General features: G+C 43.0%; 1 protein-coding gene across 1 annotated transcript in view; it reads left to right on the forward strand.

Annotated features, from left to right (window-relative positions):
- Window positions 1-25,117, forward strand: part of LOC311233659 (ryanodine receptor 1-like) — a gene marked incomplete at both ends in the record, with an annotated part of 453,326 nt that overhangs the window by 268,496 nt on the left and 159,713 nt on the right. Inside the window, 11 exons of the mRNA XM_084320641.1 lie at window positions 8,274-8,394; window positions 9,029-9,198; window positions 10,604-10,824; window positions 11,544-11,634; window positions 14,069-14,209; window positions 15,936-16,099; window positions 18,993-19,071; window positions 20,970-21,059; window positions 21,185-21,325; window positions 22,369-22,446; window positions 22,901-22,976. Of these exons, the coding sequence (XP_084176767.1) occupies window positions 8,274-8,394; window positions 9,029-9,198; window positions 10,604-10,824; window positions 11,544-11,634; window positions 14,069-14,209; window positions 15,936-16,099; window positions 18,993-19,071; window positions 20,970-21,059; window positions 21,185-21,325; window positions 22,369-22,446; window positions 22,901-22,976 (1,372 nt within the window). The remainder of the gene's footprint in view (window positions 1-8,273; window positions 8,395-9,028; window positions 9,199-10,603; window positions 10,825-11,543; window positions 11,635-14,068; window positions 14,210-15,935; window positions 16,100-18,992; window positions 19,072-20,969; window positions 21,060-21,184; window positions 21,326-22,368; window positions 22,447-22,900; window positions 22,977-25,117) is intronic.

The following is a 25,117-nucleotide window of genomic DNA, read 5'->3' on the forward strand; positions in this document are numbered from 1 at the left end:
GCCAGAGACGAGGCGGCGCCTATGGACAAGATGGCGGCGACGGACAAGGTCGCGGCCACAAACAAGATGGCGGCGATGGACGAGATCGCGGCTATGGTCAAGATGGCGGCTGTGGACGAGATGACGACTACAGACAAGATGGCGGCGACGGTGACCGTGAGGCGAGTCGAGATGACGCCCGGAGAGCGGCAGGACGAGAGGACTTCGTTTTCGGGGCGCGGACTACGGGCGTCACCCGGACAACGCAGCACCATCTGTTCCCGAGGAGGGGACTGATCGTGGACACAGGTGCGTCGTCCCACATCATCAACGACAGGAACAGTTTCAAGAACTTTGATAAGTCCTTCGAGCCGGAGGGACACAGCATGGAGCTGGCGGACGGGAAACGCATCTACGGGTTGGTGCAGGGAAGAGGAGACGCACAGGTATGCCTCATAGACAGTGGGGGGCGTCGGTGTACAGTAACGTTAAAGAACGCTCTCTACATACCCTCGTTCCCACAAGAACTATCCTCTGGGGGGGGCTCCAGTAGCTCACCACGTACCTCGACGCTATTCTGCGTCGGGGAATACCGTGCTGCGTCACGGATCTGGTTGACTCCGAGTTCGATTCCCGGACCCGCCGTCATTTGCCGAATGTCTTCCCCTGCTCTCTCTCCCGTTTCACCCTACATCTGTCGGTCATGCTTGACCAGAAAAGCGATAAACGCTAAAAGATGAAGTAAAAAAAAAAAAAAAAAACTATCCTCTGTAAAATCCGCTACTGCTAACAGTGCCGAAGTGTTCTTCAGTGAAGGTAAAAATGTTCTTGTAGAAAAAGATGGTACACGGTTTAACATTGACGTATATGGAAGAATGTATTACCTACAAACGGAGTGTAATAATAATGATAAATGTAATGTGACTGTTAGTCATGACATCCAGACGTGGCATGAAATTATGGGTCATTGTAATCACGAGGATTTACTAAAGCTACAAGCAGTAACAGACGGTATGCACATTAAGGGTGAAAAGCATAGACCTGACAAAGAATGTGAAGTTTGCATAAGGGGGAAGTTTACTCAAACAAGGAACAGGGACCCCACAGAGAAGGTAAAGAGACCACTGGAGCTAGTTAACACCGACCTAGCCGGTCCAGTAAGGAACGAGTCCATAGGTGGCTTTAACTATGTACAGTTCTTTACAGATGTGGGTACAGGCGTAGTGTTCGTCTATTTCCTTAAAGCAAAGAGTGATGCACTCCAAGCCACGGAGAAGTTCCTTGCCGATGTCGCCCCCTATGGGGACGTAAAATGTTTGAGGTCAGACAACGGGACCGAGTTTACAAACAGAGAGTTCCAATCACTGTTGAGAAAAAACAGGATCAGACACGAGACATCATGTCCCTACTCCCCACGTCAGAACGGGGTAGCCGAGAGGGAATGGCGCACTCTTTTTGAAATGGCCAGGTGTAAGCTAGACCAGGGGTTCCCAACCTTTTTCCCCCAGGGAACCCCAAACATCTCTGATGAAATTCCTGGACCCCCCTCCTAATAAAATACCATAAAATACTTTTCTTTTGTCATTTTAATACTTTTTTTTGTCATTTTAATAACAAACTGCTTATACACAGGCATATGCATCATAATTAGACCCACTATGCTTCTTTGACTTGTGCCTTCAATCAACAAATCTCATCTTGCACCATATGTATTTCAAAATGTTGGCCAATATTCAAATCCTGTATTCATCCTCTCAAATCAGGCCCTAATGGTGAACGGTTTGCATTTATGTTGAATGAAGTAAGAATCCACTGCAGTAAAAATATCCTCACCTCAAGTGGTGGTAGTAAGGTTGACTGACATGAGAATGTCCTGCTTCAGATCCTCATTTTCGATATACTGCACATAAACGATGAGCACAGCCTCGTCTGCGACAGTTGTAGTTTCATCAAGTTGTATGGCAAATGGACCCTTTCTAAGCTTTTCTGACAGCTGCTGCTCGCAATCACTTGACATCTTATCAATTCGGTCTTTCACTACATTGTTCGAGAGTGGTACTGATTTTAGTTTATCCGCCACCTGTGGGCCGCACAGTTTCTAAACCATTTTGATGCAGGCTGGTTTGATGAGCTGCTCGCCAATATTGTGCGGTTTCTTTGCTTTTGCAATTAAAAGCGAACACTCAAAGGAGGCTTCGGTAGCCTTCTGTAAATCACTGCCACCCCTGCTCCACGCTACTCTAACATCAACAGGCTTGTTCGCCTTGAGAGACTGTTCTTTCCTCTGAAAAAAGTCCGGATCCTTCATACTATTCACATTTTCAGTTGACTTGATACAGTTTAATTTGGTTGCTGTACTGTAACTAGGGTATTAATTAACAAAGTACATTTTTTTTTTTTTTTTTTTTTTTTTTAAGAATCGAAATGCAGGTATGTTACTTCCGGTTCCAGAACCGGAAGTTAGGAACCGGTTCCTAATTAGAACCGGTTTTCGGTGCCCAACCCTACCGCTCTGCGCCTCCCCGTTCCTGACCGCCAGAAACGGCAGCGATTCCGGGTCCGGTGGCGCGACCGGGAGGCACAGGGCACATGATGTAGGTTCTAACTTGTTCGCCTTGAGAGACTGTTCTTTCCTCCGAAAAAAGTCCGGATCCTTCCCACCGGTTTCTGGGTGCTTAGACGCCTGATGTCTCTTCAGCTTGCTGGGCTTCAGGCTCGAGTTTGCCAACTTTTCTCCACAAATCACACACTCAGGTCGTTTGTCTGGTCCCTCAGTGAAGCCCATGGTGATGTAATTTTTGCGATTGCTGTAGGTCCTAACTTTTTTTGCAGATGAGCTGCCGTCATCTCCTTTTCGTTTGTCACACATTTTCGCCTCTGGCGGCTGACTGCAGACAAGCCGAGAAAGTTAACTAGCGTGCTAGGCTAGCTACGGAAAGTGATACAGTCAACTGATTCGCGTTTTAGCGGCTACCCGGTAGCCTACTGTTAACATTAAAAAATCATGTCTAGATGTTTATTTATTTATCTTTATTTTTTATTGTAGTGGACTCTGGAGAGACTATTCATGCTTCTGATGATAAAAATATGCTAATTCGATATTTCTCTGAAAGAAAAAAAAAAGAAAAAAAGCACCTCAAATCATCTGTGGTCTGGCGGACCCCCTGCGCCCCCTGGCGGACCCCCGGGGGGTCCGCGGACCCCACGTTGGGAATCACTGAGCTAGACGATAGTAACATACCGAAGAGCCTGTGGCATTATGCGGTACAAGAAGCCGCCTACACCAGAAACAGGTGTTTTAACAAACATACGGGCACCACCCCATATACAGCAATGACAGGGAAAAGATGTAATCTAGCCAGAATGCACAAATTCGGATCAGTGTGCTATGCTTACCAGCAGGACAGAGGCAAGCTTGAGTCCAGATGTGAAAAAGGACTCTTTGTAGGACACGACAGAGGGAGCCCCGCACTCCTAGTCTACTATCCCGCCTTTATCCCGGTAAAGGGAAGGTGCAAAAGCACAGACTAGTGAAATTTGTCACCAAGACAACGTGCGAAATTGAGACACAGACAGAGGAGCCATGGCTGGACTCCGGGGTAAGGTATGGAGGGACAGAGACACCACAGCCTAGTGTACTGAGCACAGGCGTGCAGGCAGACCTCCAGACACCCCCAGAGGGCGATGACGAGGAGCACCCGAGGGTGACGTCAAGTGCCCCATGCAGTGGGAGATATCCCTCAAGGGAACACAAACCCCCAAGATATCTGAAAGATTATGCCCGGAGGGGTAGTGACGAGGATGACAGTACACTCGCCAGTATTGATTACTGCTACCGAGCGGTGTGTGGCGTGCCTCAGTCCTTTAAGGAAGCCATAGTGTCCCCAGAGTCGAGTAAGTGGGAGAGAGCGATGGACGAGGAGATGAGGTCCTTAGAGGACAACCACACCTTTACCCTCACAAAATTGCCAGAGGGCAGACAGACAGTGGGAGGGAAGTGGGTGTACTCAATCAAGGAAGGGATCGAAGGCCATGAAAAGTACAAAGCGAGATTTGTAGCTAAGGGTTTCAGTCAGAGGGAGGGGATAGACTATGGTGAAACATTCCCCCCCACAGCCAACCTGACCAGTGTAAGGGTAGTGGTTCAGAAAGCAGCTGAGGACAATCTGATTTTACATCAGATGGATGTGAAGACAGCCTATCTGCACGCACCCATAGATAGGGAGATATATATGGAACAACCTGAAGGTTACGAAAAGAAAGGGGGAAAGCTAGTGTGCAAGCTAGAAAAATCCATTTACGGCCTGAAACAGTCTGGGCGAAATTGGAACGAGATGCTTCACACATGCCTCATCGAGGATCACTTCCTACAGAATCCAGTAGACCCCTGTGTTTACTCAAGGGAGTCAAAAGAGTCAGGAAAAGTGATAATAGTAATTTGGGTGGATGATTTGATCATCGCAGCAGACAACTCTAGGAACCTAGATCAGGTGAAAGGTATGCTCTCCACCAGATTCAAAATGAAAGACCTTGGCAGGTTAAAGCATTTCCTAGGCATGGACTTTGAGCAGTCAGAAAATTGTGTAACTGTATCCCAGAAGAGATATGTGGAAAAGATCCTGAAACGTTTTGACATGCAGGAATGTAGAACAAGGGAAACACCATTTGATCAGAAACTTGATTATCAGGAGGATGCTCAGAAACTGACAGATGTAAAAATGTACAGGGAAGCCGTGGGTAGCCTCATCTACTTAACAACATGTACCCGCCCTGACCTATGTTTTGTAGTGAGTACGTTGTCACAGCACTTTGCTGATCCCACAGAGGAACACTGGATCACGGTAAAACATGTTTTTCGTTATCTCAAAGGTACAGTAGATAAACTACTTTGTTTCAGAAAGAGCAGCGGAGGCTTAGGGCTTAAAGCCTACAGTGATGCAGACTGGGCTGCTGACATCACAGATAGAAGGAGTACGACTGGATACTGTGTTAGTTTAAACACAAACAGCTCACTGGTTTCATGGAAAACAAAGAAGCAGCCCACAGTGGCACTGTCAACTTGTGAAGCCGAATACATGGCTCTGGCCATGACGAAACAGGAGTGTATTTATCTAGAACAACAAAATTGAAACTGAGGAGATTTGCAGAGGCCATGTTTGGTGTGTAAATATTGACTGCCATACTCTTTTTGATGTTCTAAGACTGTATTATTTTCTTTGTAAATTGTTTTGAAGAGTTCATACAGTGTACTAAGTAACCATAAGTGGGAGTGTTGAATCTAGAGGGTGTATGTATGGTTGTAATTAACTGTAACTGTCCTCTGCTGCAGGGGTTCCCAAAATGTTCAGGCCGCGACCCAAAAATAACGGGGTCAGAGAGCCGTGACTCCCACTATTATAGGAGGTAAAAAAAAAGTTTAATTATTTTAAAAAAAAATAATAAATGGAAATGTATGGTTGAAACATGCACACGTTCAAACGCACACACACTAATAAGCATTGGAGGCTTTTAACCAGGGCCGGACTGGGGAAATCATTCAGGCCAGGAAATATAGTGCAAAATATAGCCCCAGTCAGGCCACTTTTTAAGCAGGGGGTCTGGGGGTCCCCCACCAGGACATTTCTTGTTACAAAGACTTCATTTCCTGCATTCTGGTGCAGGCATTTTTTTATTTGTACCCTTTCAGTGTTTGTGATGCCATCACAAATTATTGTTAAAAAACAGGCTAGCATATGTATGATTAGCAACAACACTGATTTTGATGGATTTTCTGTTTTTTTGTAATGTCAGATTGAAAATAATACAATCTTTTATTCAACTTCAGCCCTGATCATAACACCACATATTAATTTTATAATTCTAACCCTTTAAATGCCAGTGTGTGTGATGGCATATATTTGCAATATATCAAATGCAAAGTAGATTTTTCTGGGGGGGATTATTACAGGCTAGCATGTGTCAATGATTAGCAACAACAGTTTTTTGTAAGGGTCCCACCTCCACCAATCACATGCGGCTCCTTTTGTGTGTGTGTGTGAGAGCAAGAGAGAGAGAGATAGTTCTCCAACTTGTGTGAGTTGCAGTGCTCTCCTGGTTGTTCCCCACCTAGGTTATATCTAACTATTGCGCTGCTGCAACTAGAAACACTGTCCTGGCCTGCTTCTAAGTTCAGTGGTCTTTTTTTTGGAAATCATCTGGCGACCCCCCCGTGGCGGCTCCCTGCAACTGCTCCTATGACTGCATATATATATCTGTGTCCACTGGAGGGCACTATAGGCAGAGCTTCTACAGTCTACGCCAGGTTGGGAGTATATAAGACTTGGCTCCCTCCTATTTTTTCTTCTTCCCACAAATGCCTCTCCCGGAGAGGAGCACACTGAGCTGTTGTGGTATGAGTCAATGTGAATAAAACGCTGCCAGCAGAGCAAGACCACAGACGGAAACCATGCCTCATGTACATATTATTGTCGCCCCATAGCCATTTCTGTTAACAGCTATTTTCATTTTAGTTTTAGTCTTAGTCATGTGTCAAGTGCTCCTTTTTCGTTTTCATCATATTTAGTCATCTTCATTTATTTTTCGTTTAGTCAGTTTTAGTCAACTAAATGTCTGAGCATTTTAGTCTTAGTCAGTTTTTGTCTCAATTTTGTCTTTTTTGTTTTAGTCTAGATTTTGTCGACGAAAACGGATGACATTTTTGTCTATTTTTTGTTAATGTACTAAAAAAAAATCTATTATATAAATTATTAAACTTTTTTTTCTTTAATTTTTTACAGCTACTGTTTTATATATACTGTTTTTTAGTAATAACTAGAAAGTAATGGTATTTATTCAACAACAGGTGATTGTATAGATTAGTATTAGTATCATTAAATGACAACTATGCTCAACTATGCTTCACCCATGGAAAGGTTGTTGGCACATTGGTTCCACATGGACATTATACGTTGTTGCACTTGCTTCCAGAAGGCTCCGTTTAGGTTAGAGGCTCTGTTGTGATTTTTAATGCACAATAAATATTCAACATTCTCTTTTGAGACTCCGCCTCAGACTCTTATCATTTGGCACTAAAAGCTAAACATTGTCACCGGTATGGCTGTCCGCAACATGTCATTAATTGTGTGCGAGAGGTCGATCAGTTAGCCACATTAGCGTGAGCTAGGTTAGCCACTAGTTAACGTGAGCTAGATGGAAATACAAACAATGTAACGTTACTGGTGAAAAAGTGATTTACCTTGGAATACTCCTTTGCCAACTTGCTGTACTTTGCTTGCAGGTCTGCAGCTGGATTATGAATAGTCCCAATTTTAGCCAAGGTAACATTAAGCTAAAACTAGCTTTTCAAATAGCTCTTCAGCTAATGCTAATAACAGAGCTCCCCGTCACACTGCTCTGACTCGGGACGATGGCATTAAGAAAAGTTATAATTATTTTGTCTCGTCTTGTTTTAGTCAACAATATCAACATACATGAAGAGAAATTTCGTCCTGGTTTTTGTAAATTACATTTTTGTGTCCTCAGTTGTAGTCAACGATATTTAATAAACTACTTAGTCTCGTTAGCATCACACAGGCTTCAATAACGTGACGTCACGTCTCGTTGTCGTCATGAAAAAAACCTTCGTTGACGAACATCTTTCGTCATCATTTTAGTTGACAAAATTAACACTGGTTAGTACCCACTTTCTGGGTGTCACGCCAAGTCTGGATCACATGTGTGATAAGAGGGCCAAATCGTAATTTGCATTGCTTAATTGATATGTTGGTATACACAATTAATCCTGAAGTCTATATGGGGATACCATCTTCTCCTCAATGGTCGCCAAGACAAGGCTGCTTAAATAGTGATACTGTTGATTGGTAATTAGAATATTACTAACAGCCACCAATTATCTTACCTCTCTTTTTTCCAGTCAGTTTGGCGGACAACCACTCATCATTTGAAGGTTCCACTCTATCTTCAAAATCTGCTTGTCTGTTTGCCCAGATATGGTCTAGTTGTGTAAAATAATAGAATAGAATATTGAAGTACTCTGTCTCTCTCTAAGCCCAAATACTGGATAATAGAATAGAGTAGAGTAGAGTAGTGAACTACACTGTTTCCCTCTCAGCTGTCCTACTAGCTTAATCAAGAGAAAATATTTGGGGATTGGACAACACTCTCCTTTAATTAAAACAATAGCGAGTGAAAGTGACCACTCTGGCCATGTGGTCAAACAGGTGCATTTCCTGGCCCTGTTGGTAAGAAGTTTGTTTGAAATAGTCTGATAGCGTGTGTGAATACTGCTCCTACAGTTGATCCAGGCTGGGAAAGGTGAGGCTCTGAGGATCAGGGCCATTCTGAGGTCCCTTGTGCCCATTGAGGACCTGGTGGGCGTCATCAGCCTCCCTGTGCAGATCCCTTCCTTTGGAAAAGGTAAGCATTGAGTCCATGAAAAATCAGATAGACTTATCAAAGTCTGTCTAAAGAGAAGATGGTTGACTCTGCCGCCATCTTGATAATGACGAATAACAAGACTAACAAGACCTGACTATCTAAAAAGCAATCATACATATTGTTGTTTTTCTTTCTTATTTTAAGTTACTGTTAAATTGCTAACACAGAATGGTTAAAAATGTGTTTTGTGTTAGACATTTTCTTTTCCCACTTATACCAGCTTCGAAGCATGTGTCATCCAGTGGTTTCTGCCAGAGTCCTTAGTTACCATGGCAACCACTCCCAGCCTTTTGGCTGAGATTGTGATTAATTTAAAATATCTTTAAAACTCACATTTAATTGTGAAATGCTGTAAATTATTATGTTACTCAACATAAAACCACATCACATTGAATAATTTTCTCTGACTATGTTTTGTAGCTAGTAGTTTCATTGTTGCAATCATCTTTAGTGTGGATGGATTTCTTAATTCAATACTCCTGCAGTGTTCTGTCTCTTTATTATAGAGTAGACTGTCTCTGTTGTACCTAATTGTTTGCATAATTTATGTTAACGTTCCACTTCACATTCTCCCTTATTCTTCCTCTTTCTTCTCCTCTTCCGTGATGCCTAGACAACTGCATCATAGAACCAAAGATGTCGGCCAGTTTTGTTCCGGACCACAAGGCTCCCATGGTGTTGTTTCTGGACAGGGTCTACGGCATCGACAACCAGGACTTCCTGTTACACATGTTGGAGGTGGGCTACCTGCCTGACATGAGAGCTGCTGCCTCGCTGGACACGGTGAGCCTTCATCTGTTGAACTACTGAACATAAGATCCAGAATGCTGCCGTCTCATCTCAGGGTGAAACCAAAGTAAATACTGAAGAAAGGAAGGAATACCTGAGCAGGCTATGTTTGTGTAACATTTGAACCTACAGTTGGTATTTAAAATGAATAAATAATAAATATAAATAAATAAATACTGGGATTTGGATCATGAATAACTTGACTGTTGTGCATGACATCATTACTTAGGCTTTGTGTAGGCTAATCTATTTGATGGAAAATATGATTCACCATAAGCTGTGCTACACAGAAATAGGCTGTTGTTGGTTGTGGTGTTTTCGTCTGAATCGGAAAAAAAAGTGCAACATTTTTTGTCACATCTGAGCTACCAGCATTCACAGCATCTGTAATATTCTGGCATTTGGTGATGCACCTGTACCGAGACTGTGTCCACCAAACAATATTTCTGTCTGGCTTCCACCTCCCCTATTATAATCTCTATTTCACAATCCGTAGAATTTCTTTCCTTTAACTTTCCAATGTTTGCCGTCTATTTTCTCTATTCGGGCTGTATTAATTTCTGTGAATTGGGGGGGGGTTACTGGTCATTTATAGGCATTAATGGGCGTTAAGATGGTGGGACAAGACGCATGCTCACATGTGCAAAGTTTCGAGTTAATCGTAATTTATAATGGGGAACTGGCGTGGGACATGCATGCACATTTCGTTATAAATCGGAATATCATTCTGTTTTGTGCTTTTGGAACTTACGCACATCCACAACTGTTGGCATGCAAATCTTAAGCAAGGTTTTATAAATGAGGTCCCAAACCAGGTCAAGGTAGATTTTATGGCCTTCAACATGGGTGGGCACGCTGGGTGAGTTTGAAATTGTCGAGTAGAGTAATGAATTCAGATGCAAACTTACAGGCGTGTGAGTACATTTGTATGATTAATCGCTAAGCAGCAGTAAATGTGGGGAGAGGGATGATGATAATAATAACCTTAATTTTGTATAGTGTGATTCATATTGAGTATCTCAAGGTCCACTGGCTTCCAGTCAAGTCCTGCATTGACTTTAAGACATTGACGTCTCATCACCTACAAATCCCTTCACTCCCTTGCCCCCCGGTACCTAGCTGACCTCCTCCATCCCTACATCCCACCCCGGCAGCTGCGGTCCTCTGACTCTGGTCTCCTCTCCATCTCCACCACCAACCTGCGCACCGTCGGCCCCAGAGCCTTCTCTGTTGCCGCACCCACCCTCTGGAACTCCCTCCCTCCAAACATCCGCAATGCTACATCCCTGGAGATAGATCAAATCTATGAAAACTTAATATAAGACATCACTGGGACAACTTTAAATCTTACATACTACTTTTTCACTAACAAAACATCATATTTCTCTGCTTTCTACAGGTTGCTTTCAGTACCACAGAAATGTCGCTGGCTCTGAACCGCTACCTGTGTTCTGCTGTGCTGCCACTTATCACCAAGTGTGCCCCACTCTTTGCCGGTAGTGACCACCGGGCCATCATGATCGACTCCATGCTGCATACCATCTACCGGCTGTCTCGTGGACGAGCTTTCACCAAGGCTCAGAGAGACATCATTGAGGAGTGCCTCATGGCATTGTGCAAGTGAGTATGGAACACTTTTAATGACATTTGAGATGTCTTAATTTGGTGGGGAAGGAGTTTTATTTTTTTAAGCATCTCTGTTTTGTCATAGAAGTGTTTTATTTGGGGCGGCTACATGGCGTAGTGGGCAAGGCGCTCGCCACGAAATCTGGAGACGCTGGGCTTGCCTGTTCGAGCCCAGCGCTCCACATTTGCTTTCAGTTTAGCTGGTCGTCCGTACTAATACACATTGGCCGTATTAGGGGGTGGGAAACTGATGGGTGGGGATCGGGCGTTGTGGACAGCGACTCCTACAGGTCGGTTGGTGCGCCTGCGCAGTAGAATCAGGAAGTGTCGGGGGCAGCGTGAGCCTCCCACGCGTTACTCCTCGCCACTGAGAGATCGAGCTGCGCAGGTGAAAAGATGCGACTGCTGTTACCTCAAGTACCGGAGGGGACTTGTGCTATGTATGACTTAGTCCACATTGCAGCCGGCTTGTGGGAGGCAAGAAACAGCGTTCGTGACAGGGGAGGGTTGAATTGGATGATACGAAATTGGGATGGGAGAAAAATATAGAAAATGGGAGAAAAAGTGGATAAAAAAAAAAAAGTGTTTTATTTGGTAGTCGGAGTGTGTTGATTGGTAGTGGAAATGTTTTATTTGGTAGTGGAAATGTTTTATTTGGTAGTGGAAGTGTTTTATTTGGTAGTGGAAGTGTTTTCATTGGTGATGTTTGTCAGGTATCTACGCCCCTCCATGCTGCAGCACTTGTTGAGACGTCTGGTGTTTGATGTGCCCATCCTCAACGAGTTTGCAAAGATGCCACTAAAGGTACGACGATGTTTATGTTTTTACTGTTTCAACTAATAGTAAACTGTCCTTTAAATGATACTTTTACACCAAAAATACTGTTGCAGTGTTCCATTATTATTATATTTAATTTCATTACCTGAATACAGATTGATTGACTGAATACCTGATTACATAAATGGGTGGTTGACGTTTTAGGCTGAAAAAAAGTTTAAAAAAGAAATATCATATGAGTAATGGAAATCATTCAGTTCTGTTTTAGGGACTCTTATCTTTCCAAAATTATATTTGTGGTATTGTCGATTTTTTCATGAGATCTAAGGCGTGGTAAACAGGAAGTGATGTGTTAACACATGACAGAAAACATGACGACAAAGGGCGGCTAGGTGGCGCAGCGGACATTGCGCTTGTCACCAACGCAAGAGACACCGGTATCGAATCCGGCTGTCAGCGTTGCCTCCGGCTTGGGCCGGCCGTCATACTAACTCAATTGGCAGAGTTAGCGGGTGGGAAGTCGATGGGTGGTAATCTGGACGTTGTAAACAGCGACTCCTACAGGTCGGTCAGGGCGCCTGCACAGCAAAGACAGGAAAATGGCGGGGCCTCCCACACGTTACTCCTCGCCAATGAGATTCCGCGCTGGCAGGTGAAAAGATGTGACTGGCTGCCTCCACATGTATCGGAGGGGACATGTGATGGGCTTCTATCCTCCCTATGACCGGCCAGTGGGGGGCACATACGAGCAACGATCAAGACAGGGGAGGGGAGAATTGGCACGGCTAAATTGGGATGGGAGAAAAATAGAAAAATGGAGGAGAAAAAGTGGATTAAAAAAAAAGAAAACATGACGACATCACACAATTTGTCATTTAACAGTGTAATTTGATGTAGTATCATCGTTGTTGATACATAAAACATGGGTCTGTTGAGACTGGCAATAGAGGCAAGTTGTCTTTCTGTTATCTACCCAGTAAAATGTTGAGTGTGATGGTGGGGAGTTTTTTTTAGACTATAGTTTCAAAACAGTGGTGGGGCCAAAACGGGTTCGATCCCCCAGACTGAATGAATAACACTCCATCATCACTTAATACCAACTACTGAACTGACCTTGAGCAAGGCACTTAACCCCCAACTGCTCAGCGAATCTACCTTGGGTAAATAAAACAAATATTGAAAATATCATTATATATCTAGAAATCTAGTTAAATGCAGTTCATAGCATATAGTGTGACACATGAATCATATGGTGTGATGAGAAAACCCTGTCACACCATATGATGAAGTGTCACACCATATGGTGTTTCATGAACAACAACATGCTAACAACATACTCACCATGGCACATGGCAATATAGATTTAAATTCAGTATTGACTAAAAAGTATCTTATTTTTGGCATTTTTGCATAAAATGCGTCACACCAAAAGACAGTGTGAAAGGTCTAAAAGTGGAAGTGCGAAAATATACCTTATATATTGAGAAAGCTAAGAGGGGTAACTCACCTTCTAACCTTCCAATGTCCTTAGAGATGTTGTCCTAATAGATTTTGAGACAAAACCTTTTTGTTTAGGGACCATTCAAAATATTATGACATCTGAGTTGTCAATATGTAGTTAAATAAATAACAAATGCATTCATTTTCTTGTTTTTATTCAAAATCAAACTTTGTGAAATGTTCGTGGGACAGTCACACCATATGAGCTTTTACTAATTTGGCTGAAATTTGAGAATAATTGGAACATTATTTGCAGAAATGCTCACTGCATTCATATAAAACTAAATGTTCTGTGCAATATAACAACATTTTCTCATATATCTTTTCATTATTTAATTATCTTTGACACTAAGGACTCCAAAAAGGCCATGTCACGTCAACCACCCAAATACAGATTACAGCTTGGCCTTACTTCTTATTCTGGCTTCTTTCCCAAGTTTGGTAAATAGAATCTGCTACAAAAACGTCCCCTTGTGAACAGGACTGTAAAACAAAACATTAACCTCATTCTCAATTTCACCTACTGTAGATCACACACCAAAACAAGTCTATCCTCCTCTGGGGTGGCATTATACCTGCCAGTCTCTAGGGCTAGTGGTAATGTACCTGACCAAATCTCTGCACATAGGGATTTTTGTCTTTTATTTAAATTATACTTCACATAAAGTTTGTTTAGCTATACCATATATCAACAGACCATACATGAGGAACATTTTATTCCTAATATCCTTGTGGATGCTAAAACTCACTATTCTGGTGAAAACGGCACATGTGGGTGTGTACATTGTTGACCTCTGGTATCTCCAAATAGGAAGTTCAGACATATTACTGTAGTTATGATCTTCTCCAGTTTGAATGCAGCGTAAATACATCAAGTGATGAGTGATTGAAGGTCTAACAGAGCAGAGTTTAATCTGAATCTACTGTAGGTTCATGTTAACTCAAATTGTATGTCCTCCAGCTTTTGACCAATCACTACGAGCGCTGCTGGAAGTACTACTGCCTCCCCAACGGCTGGGCTAACTTTGGAGTCACCTCAGAGGAGGAGCTGCATCTGACCCGCAAGCTCTTCTGGGGAATCTTTGAGTCTCTGGCACACAAGGTGAAGTCCCTACGGTGTTAATCTATTGTGACACACTCGTGTGGTTGTAGAGTGTTCACGTGACTGAAAATAAATAAATAAATTCAAGGTCCATAACCAGAGAAATGAAAATCAAATGCTTTATTTGTCTCCCTCTCCAATCGGCACGGTATCGAGCCGCAGCCGTGAATTAGACACAGGTGTCGTTACTCTGGCCGATTGGGGCGGAACTCCATATATATGGGCTTCGGCCTGATTGTTGTACAGGGTGGTTTCGTCACCGGAACTCCTAATATGGGCACATACATACATGTACACAGAGGGAAACACATATCTGCTCTCCATCACCTCTCCTCTCCTGCTCTTCTGCCTGGCAGCCACACTATGTTACACTCTTCTAAGTATCTACTATGTTAAACTATGTTAAAGATCTTTAACCCCTAGGGACCTTAGACCATATTCACAGTCTGTCTATTATGTACCAGACACATGAGATATCTTTTAAAGTAATGGCTAGATTGCCATAAAATCTGCTGTGCATGTTCATGACTCCAAGAGGAATACATCTGTTGATTTAGGTAACCATTTAACATTTGCAAATCAGTCATCTCCAGGCGGGCCCTATACTGAGTGCATTCTTCTAGTTGAAATCTAATTTTAAATAATTGGTTTTCATTTGGGTTTTTATTTTTTTTACTGTTCAGCCTTCAGAACAACATCTGTCTCATATTGGATATGTGTGAATATAGCAATAGACTATTGGATAATTTCCCCTGTATGAATCAGGTCATCTTTACACCACAGCGCTCCTCATTTTAGCTATAGGTTTCGTTTCGCGGTAAACGAAACATTGACATCATCTGACTTTTTTTTGCATTACCGAAATGTGGCACCGGTGGATCTCACGTGAATCGGTACTTGGTAGTACCAACGCGATTCGGTCGATACCCTTAAAAGTACCGGATTCGGGGCGGCTAGGTGGTGTAGTGGGCAAGGCACTCGCCACCAATGTGGAGACGCTGGGTTCGCGTGTTCGAATCCAGCTCTCCACATTGTTTTCAGTTTGGCTGGTCGTCCGTACTAATACAATTGGCAGTATTAGAGGGTGGGAAACTGATGGGTGGGGATCGGGCGTTGTGGACAGCGACTCCTACAGGTCGGTTGGTGCGCCTGCGCAGTAGAATCAGGAAGTGTCGGGGGCAGCGTGAGCCTCCCACGCGTTACTCCTCGCCACTGAGAGATCGAGCTGCGCAGGTGAAAAGATGCGACTGCTGTTACCTCAAGTACCGGAGGGGACTTGTGCTATGTATGACTTAGTCCACATTGCAGCCGGCTTGTGGGAGGCAAGAAACAGCGTTCGTGACAGGGGAGGGTTGAATTGGATGATACGAAATTGGGATGGGAGAAAATAGAGAAAATGGGAGAAAAAGTGTATAAAAAAAAATTAAAAAAGTACCGGATTCGGTACCCATCCCCATTAACTATCTAGGTTTGAATCTGATCCAAATCGTATCCTATTGTTATCCTAGTGATTATTCTGCTGATAAACCAAAGACTTTGCTTTAAAATCATCTAAAAAGAAATATTTTTTATGGGCTCTTGGAAAGGAACAGAACCAAAAGATCCAGCTCCCTTCAAAGAGCCATTATTACCTGTTTGAAATATTTTAAATGGTCCATAATGTCACAGGAGCGGTGGTGTCTGGGCATGTCGGAACAAAACGTCCTAATTTGAGTCTTTCTTTCAGAAATTTGATGCAGAGATATTCAAGATAGCCATGCCATGTATCTGTGCCATCGCCGGTGCCATCCCTCCTGATTATGTCGACGCCAGCTACTCCACCAAGACTGAGAAGAAGGCCTTGGTCGACGCAGAGGGGAACTTTGACCCCAAACCAGTGGAGACCACCAAGTGAGAACTGAAACGGGATTGTCACTCAATCTGAGGATTCATAAATGTTCTTCCTACGATCTAGAGCTGATCTAGAACTGATCTAGAACTGACCTAGAACAGTTCTCAACCTTTTTATTTTCTGGGCCCTAAAAGAGAAATCCTTGCATCTTTTATAAGTAAAATGGTATTGGGCTATAAACTCTGTTTGCAAAATATGAATTGCAACCTGTTTCTTATTTTCACTTTTTCTCTCTTAATGGAACACACCAAGATTATGGGAAATGCTTACTGTCTTCTCCAGAGTCAGACAAGAAGATGGATACCAATTTGCTCTCTGTGCATTTAGTAGAAAGCTAGGCTAGTGGTCCGTATCTGCTTCCATTTATTTATGCTAAGCTAGGCTAGCTTGCAACCAGATAGATTTCTACTGAATGCACAGAGAGGAAATTAGTATCTTTTTGTCTCTAGAGAAGATGGTAAGAACATTTCCCATTAATGTTGGTGTGACCCTTTAACATTTTAGCAGCAAATAATAATAAGAAAAACACAGACAGCAAGTCAAATTACATGTTTAGATGTCCACGGCTTCCCTGTCAAAGGTTTCCAGCAGTTTCACCCAAATTAGTTTCTAGCTTTGCAAGAGAGTTTATCTCAAACTTTGGGTTGCAAGATGGAGAGTACTCGTCCTAGTCTCATACATTTTCATAAAAATAAAAATTCATAAAAATATTATGTACTTATTTGTAATACATACACATTGTACATTTTCATAAACACGTCAATATATTACCTATTTGTAATACGTACACATTAGGGGTGTAACGGTACACAAAAACCACGGTACGGTATACCTCGGTTTTGAAGTCAAGGTTCGGTACGGTTTTCGGTACAGTGGGGGAAAGTTTGGCTTTCCATGTTCCACTCAGGGGTGATGTAGTGTGCAGTAACTAATTGTACTTGTAGGGCTGTCAACGAATATTCCATATTGAAATTAATAATCTACTTGTAAAAAAGAAAAAAGAAAAATTATATTAGAGTGTGAAAAAAACAGCCCCCGGTGGGCGGTCGTAGTGGTTAACATACCGTTGTATTCGTTCGGTACACTACACAGCCATTCGGTACGGTACGGTACACACTGAAACAGTTCGGTTCGGTACGGATACATGTACCTTTACACCCCTAGTACACATTGTACATTTTCATAATGTCAATATATTACTTATGGCTTTTTTTTTATCCACTTTTTCTCCCATTTTCTATATTTTCTCCCATCCCAATTTCGTATCATCCAATTCAACCCTCCCCTGTCACGGACGCTGTTTCTTGCCTCCCACAAGCCGGCTGCAATGTGGACTAAGTCATACATAGCACAAGTCCCCTCCGGTACTTGAGGTAACAGCAGTCGCATCTTTTCACCTGCGCAGCTCGATCTCTCAGTGGCGAGGAGTAACGCGTGGGAGGCTCACGCTGCCCCCGACACTTCCTGATTCTACTGCGCAGGCGCACCAACCGACCTGTAGGAGTCGCTGTCCACAACGCCCGATCCCCACCCATCAGTTTCCCACCCCCTAATACGGCCAATGTGTATTAGTACGGACGACCAGCTAAACTGAAAGCAAATGTGGAGCGCTGGGCTCGAACTGACGAGCCCAGAGTCTCCAGCATTTCGTGGCGAGCGCCTTGCCCACTACGCCACGTAGCCGCCCATATATTACTTATGGCTATAACATAACATACAATATGTAATTTACTGTTAATTTAACCATGTAATATTACTGCACTGGTAGAGGTGTTAATATCTACCATGTAATATTACTGCACAGATAGAGGTGTTAATATCTACCATGTAATATTACTGCACAGATAGAGGTGTTAATATATCTACCATGTAATATTACTGCACAGATAGAGGTGTTAATATCTACCATGTAATATTACTGCACAGATAGAGGTGTTAATATCTACCATGTAATATTACTGCACTGGTAGAGGTATTCCTGAACACCCATGCAATAGTTAGGATGAACAACCTATGAATAATTACAGCACAGGTTGCACATAGACAGACATAATAAACACTCAAGACAATCAAGAGGCTACAGAGAGTCAGGCAACCAATAACAATAAAATAAAGTGAACAAATATCAAAGCTAAACTGAAAGCAAATGTGGAGCGCTGGGCTCGAACTGACGAGCCCAGAGTCTCCAGCATTTCGTGGCGAGCGCCTTGCCCACCAGGCCACGTAGCCGCCCATATATTACTTATGGCTATAACATAACATACAATATGTACCTTTTTCCTGTGGTCGATAAGTACTTTATTTACATATTTTAAGCAAGATCGGGCTGTTCTTATGCTACGTTTCTACATGTCTGTAGAGTTTCCTCTGTCCAGCTCCTAGGGAAGTCGGGACAGACGTTGCTTCTAGGCAGTGTCATAGCTTCTGTTCACATTGCCCCTGATCTAAACATGTTGTAGGTGATACAGCTGTACAACAGATCAGGGGGATTGTCAGAGTCAATACAGAGACTCTGTATTCAACATGTTTTTTTCATATATCTTTTTGAGACTTTGAAAAATCTTCTCACAAACCCAAGTTTGAGATAAAGTCTCTCTCAATGCTAGAGGCTCATTTGGGTAAAAAAAACTAAACAAAGAACATTCTGTGATTCCACTAAATCAATCTCCCATTCACTGTCTCTGGAGCAGCTTGACATCTTATGGTACATCTTGATGATGTCACAGATTGGAGTTCACTAGTTCTGTCTTCTGGATTTGATAGAAAGCTGGGGTTATCTTCACAGATATGGACTGGAGGAATATTTATGAATTCTTACCCTGAGTGAATAAACTCCACAATGCATTTACACAATCTGCCTTGGAGGTGTTTTAACTCTTTCTCCACCTGCAGCACGATTATCCCTGAGAGACTGGATCCCTTTATCAACAAATATGCAGAATATACCCACGACAGGTGGGCTTTTGAGAAGGTACGTCTTTGATAAATACATTTTTGCAAGTGGAGTGCATTTAGTGCTATGAGTAGCACATTCGAGGAAGTTGAAGTCATTCCTTTGATAAATGGAAACATAATGTGGTGCAAGGAATGGGATTTCAAACTGTTTGCAGCCTCCAGGAGATTTTACATTTTGAAGGCTATTTTTATTTTAATGCTAATTTCCGGTTCCTTTTTTGGCATTAGCATTTTAACTTTTAAAAATAGGTTGATTAAGTTGAGGACACAACATTTACATCAAGTACATTATCCTTTTCCCCCCAAACAAATGCTAAGAGAATACCACACTTAAGCATGACATAGACAAAGCACTGTTCATTTCCCCCATAGAGAAAATGTGTTATTGGATCTGCATGATCAGTATCAAACACACAGTGATGTAATACTGTAGGTGATCTATTCAGCCAGTACAGTGTACACAATATTTGCTACAGAGTTGGTAAATGTATACATTCACCAACTCTGTAGATGGATCAACCTCTATCGATGAATGAACACAACAATCAATCAAAATATTGCTTTCATATCATGAATGGATTATTGCATAATTGGATTACCTCTCTGCAAGTTCAGTAGAAAGATATCCAGCTGCAAACTAGCATAGCTTAGCATAAATGAATGGAAGCAGATATGAACCACTAGCCTAGCTTAACTCAGATGGCGCTGTTTACTGTTACTGTTGAAAGGCCAGTGCTTAAAAGTATATGAATATGTGGCAGTGTTTGCAGGGCTAAAACTATATTATATATTATAGCTATGGATATAATAATATTGCCCATTTGACATAGAGTATCTATCGTTCAATTTGTGAAAAAGAAAGAATTTTTTCATCCATACATTCTCGTTTTATACCGTGGTGAATATGAGTATAGTTTTAGAGTAATCCTGTCTAATCCCAGAAAACGACGCTATGCAGCAATACGTGCATTTCACTAAAAACCGTGCCGTTTCTCGCCTGTATATGCTACTATTTCTAAATCAATGCTATATTATCGATATTATGTTTCCTCATGAATGCATCATTTTTCTATGCTTTGATTGTCACCAATGGAATACGTTACACACACACACATTACACACATACGCTTGTATCGCAAGATTGATACCATATAGCCCTTACCTTGACTAGGATGTACTCCAAAAAGAATATTCCAATTATCTGATCGCCATTCCAAGTATTGATGTTGATCGTGTTGCCAACATAATCCACCAAATAACATGAACGCTTGTCCTCCCTGACAAGGAAAACCCGGCCCGGACTTTTTAGATCGACGCACAGCCAAAGCCAGAGAGTTTACCACTGGCGAGTTAACCCGATTTATCTCGGGATTGGCCTCCATTGTGTTAAAACTCAGAGAGAGGTCTTTTTTGGCAAACAGCTAGGCTAGCTGGTCCGTATCTGCTTCCATTCATTTGTGCTAAACTAGGCTAATCTGTAGCACGATAGTTTTCTATTGAACGCACAGAGAGTACATTTGCATCTATCTTCTTGTCTGACTCTGGAGAAGACTGTAAGCTCATTTCCCATAATGTTGGTGTTCCTTTACATTACTTACCATTCACTTATGCAGCCCTTGATTCCAATTAATCCAATAATGCAATAATCCATTCATGATATGAAAGCAATATTTTGATTGTGTTCATTTATAGTTAAAGACTAACATTCTATGATATAGACGTATACAGTTCAAGGATTAATATTTTTTTTTCTTTACATTGAGAAAAAAAATACATCACATGAAAAGCATTCTTCTTGCGATGCAACTACCATTATGTATCAAAACGAATACCACAAACTACCATGCTGTATCAAGACTAAGACCACCAACACTGTTGGTATAGCAATAAATTATCTGGAATTTCATGTTTCAGATTCAGAACAACTGGTCCTATGGTGAAGTGCTGGACGACAACTCTAAAAGCCACCCCATGCTCAGACCATACAAGACCTTCTCTGAGAAGGTACAACACACACACACACACACACGCATACGCACACACACACACACACACACGCACACAACACACACATTTCCTCTGTCCCTGTGTGTCCGGCTCTAGTAATCACAGTATTTTCCTGTTGGCAGGACAAAGAGATCTACCGTTGGCCAATCAAAGAGTCAATCAAAGCCATGCTGGCATGGGAGTGGACACTGGAGAAGGCCCGGGAGGAGGAGGAGTCAGAGAAGAAGAAAATAGCTTCTAGAAAGATCTCACAGACTGCACAGGTAGAGGTGTTCCTAAACAACCATGTAATATTACTGCACTGGTAGATGTGTTAATATCTACCATGTAATATGACTGCACTGGTAGAGGTGTTAATATCTACCATGTAATATTACTGCACAGATAGAGGTGTTAATATCTACCATGTAATATTACTGCACTGGTAGAGGTGTTAATATCTACCATGTAATATTACTGCACTGGTAGAGGTGTTCATATCTACCATGTAATATTACTGCACAGATAGAGGTGTTCATATCTACCATGTAATATTACTGCACAGATAGAGGTGTTAATATCTACCATATAATATTACTGCACAGATAGAGGTGTTAATATCTACCATGTAATATTACTGCACAGATAGAGGTGTTAATATCTACCATGTAATATTACTGCACTGGTAGATGTGTTAATATCTACCATGTAATATTACTGCACTGGTAGAGGTGTTAATATCTACCATGTAATATTACTGCACAGATAGAGGTGTTAATATCTACCATGTAATATTACTGCACTGGTAGAGGTGTTAATATCTACCATGTAATATTACTGCACTGGTAGAGGTGTTAATATCTACCATGTAATATTACTGCACAGATAGAGGTGTTAATATCTACCATGTAATATTACTGCACAGATAGAGGTGTTAATATATCTACCATGTAATATTACTGCACAGATAGAGGTGTTAATATCTACCATGTAATATTACTGCACAGATAGAGGTGTTAATATCTACCATGTAATATTACTGCACTGGTAGAGGTATTCCTGAACACCCATGCAATAGTTAGGATGAACAACCTATGAATAATTACAGCACAGGTTGCACATAGACAGACATAATAAACACTCAAGACAATCAAGAGGCTACAGAGAGTCAGGCAACCAATAACAATAAAATAAAGTGAACAAATATCAAATATTTACAAAATAAAGTTGACATTGTGCAGGCCATGATACAATAATTGATTGGTGGTGATGATGATGATGATGATGATGATGATGATGATGATGATGATGATTATCTGTGTTTTAGGCAACCTATGACCCCAGCCAGGGCTACAGTCCCCAGCCCATTGAAATATCCCACAATGCTCTGTCCAGAGACCTACAGGTACAGCAGTGCATGTCTGAAATGTCTCTACTGTAGCAGATTATTATCTGATCCATATTCATTGTAATTTTCAACTGAACACAACTGAAGGCATGGTGGGTATCATATGAGTAACCGTTGACAAGAGCCATCGCTCTTCTGGTAGGCCTACTCTACTGTGTTAGTTGGCCTATGCTACTGTGTTAGTAGGCATACTCTACTGTGTTAGTTGGCCTAATCTACTGTGTTGGTAGGCCTACTATATTGTGTTAGCCTACTCTACTGTGTCAGTTGGCATACTCTACTGTGTTGGTAGAGTACTCTACTCTACTGCGTTGGCACACCCCAGCTTAATGCTTGCCCCACACATCCGTTGCATTGTGTTTACATTTTGTCTTGTTTCTTTTGTCAAGTAAAAAAGGGTTGTTGGCTAAATGTTTTTTCATCTTCACTGACAAAATTATCCATTGCATAGTGTATGGCTGAGCAGCTAGCAGAGAACTACCACAACACCTGGGGCAGGAAGAAGAAGATGGAGCTGATGGCTAAAGGTGAGAGGAACTGAACATCAACCCTGACTTTATTAACCCTCTCAACATCAAGCATCTGGGAGATGGAAACCAGTTATATATCATCTGGCTTCGCGTCTCGCTCTGCCTACTGAGATATATCATTATCTCCAGCACCTAGTGTGCTCTGGGAAACAAAACAAATGCACCCACTTGCACGTGACCACGCCACTCCCATGCGTGCCTCTATATTACGCCGGAAGTGGTCACGCCTCACCCTTCCTCATTCGTTTCCAAACGCGGAAGCAGCTCAGATGCACTTTTGAACTGGAACTTTGTTATGTAGGGAAAAATTACGCAATGTTGGGCTTCGCCAGAAGTACGCCAGCCCCCGGATCCTTCTCGGCACGTCCACAGCACGGCGGTCCTATCCTGTGTTTTTTCCTCGTCGCTTGACACTTGACAGCGGACCGATGGACTTTGCACGACGCTTGGCAGTTGAGCCAAGTCGCACTCAGGTAGGACCTGCGCTGGCAGGCGTTGGTACTGGCATGTGTAATACTGCTTGTTGTCTTGTGAGACGACCGGGCGATGTATTGGCGCAGGGGGGCGGGATATTTGGATAAACGTGGTCATCATGACTCACTGTTGAATGTTTCTCCAAGTATCTTAGCGCGCGCAGCTGGTGCTAATGCTACAATTTTGGGGCGCCGTTTCCCATGTACCCCGCCGGGGCTGTCTTTACTCTTCCCTCCTCTTAACCATTCATGCTGACGGTCAATCGGTGTCTAATGTTGGGGGTTTAGCGGAGGCTTATTTACCCTTTACATGGGTGGATGGGCTGACGACAGGGCTCAGGGCAGGTGTGCATTTTGTGAATCTATGAATTGAAAATGGGGGACCCTGATGTAGACAGGACTAACGTTTTCTCTGGTCTGCATCCCCTTAACAATTGTGTGTATTGGGCTAGCCCATTCTGCAATATGTTTTCGTTCATTCATTCATTTATCCCTTCACGGGTGCACACCGCAGTGGAGGTTGTTGCATGGCTGCTAGTGGAGCAGTGCTTCACTAGTAATATACTTTGGTCAGCAGCCGCCACTGGTGTTCCGTGCTTAGTGGAGCAGGTGGCATCGGTCCTTTGCCCTGACATGGTGGAACGGTATCCCGCCCGGCCAACGCCAAGAGGTGAGTCGGCCCGGCAGGTGGCTGGTGGGCTGATGAAGCTTATACCGCCGCGGTACAGAATTTAGCAACAACTAACAACATTGCTCAATTGCCTGCTTTTCTGTCAAAAATGGTGTCGGGTGGTGGGGCCTTAGGCCCAGCCGACGTCAAAACCATTGTGCGAGGTTTTGAGGTTATTCAGCTTTTGACCCAGCCGCAAGTTATAACCGCAGGGAGGGCTAGGATGCTGTCAACGGTTGTTCACAGGCATCTTGGTTGGAGCAATCTCCCCTTGAGGAGGGGAGGGGTCTCCTCCTCAGGGCTCCCCTCTCCGCGGGTGGACCTTGGTCTGTCCACGGAGGCGGTATTTGACCTGGGCTCCACGCCGCCCCACACCGTGCAGCCAGAGGTGAGAGCACGGCTTCGCCAGTGGCTGCGGCGAGGCCCCCGGCCAGTGGCCATGTTTCCCCCGCCTGAGATACCCTGGACACAAAGAAAACAGGTGATCACAAGGCCGACAGCCTCTGCGGCCCGAGGGATCGGCTATATTAGATGGGCACGCCCTAAAAAAACGTTGCCATCTAGCTGTGTCTAGCACGCTCTCCGGTTACTCCCCCCCGCTACGCTACGGGACTCAGGGCTCTGATTTGTCCCCTTTGGCTGCGGGCCGCGTTCTTCCAGTGAAGTGCAAGCGGCCCCACATTTCGCTTCTCATGGAGACAGGGGCTGACACCCAGTTGCTAGCTAGGCCTGGGTCTGTCTATGAGAATGCTGTGCTGTCAAGCGGCTCCCACACCACACGTCCTGTGTCTGTGTTTGGTGAGCCTGGTGTTGTATCTGTCGACGGAGCAGGGTTCCCTGTATCTAAGAATTTTGTCAGAGGGGGAACTCTAGGCCCTTCTAGGACCTTTGCTCTTCTCTGTATTTACTAATGACCTATCTTGGGCTACCAAATGTGCTACAACAGTTCTTTATGCAGATGATTCAACATTGTATTACACTGCACCAACATGCAA

The sequence above is a fragment of the Notolepis coatsorum genome (genome assembly GCF_963971535.1).
Source record: "Notolepis coatsorum genome assembly, chromosome: 8".
Taxonomy (NCBI): domain Eukaryota; kingdom Metazoa; phylum Chordata; class Actinopteri; order Aulopiformes; family Paralepididae; genus Notolepis; species Notolepis coatsorum.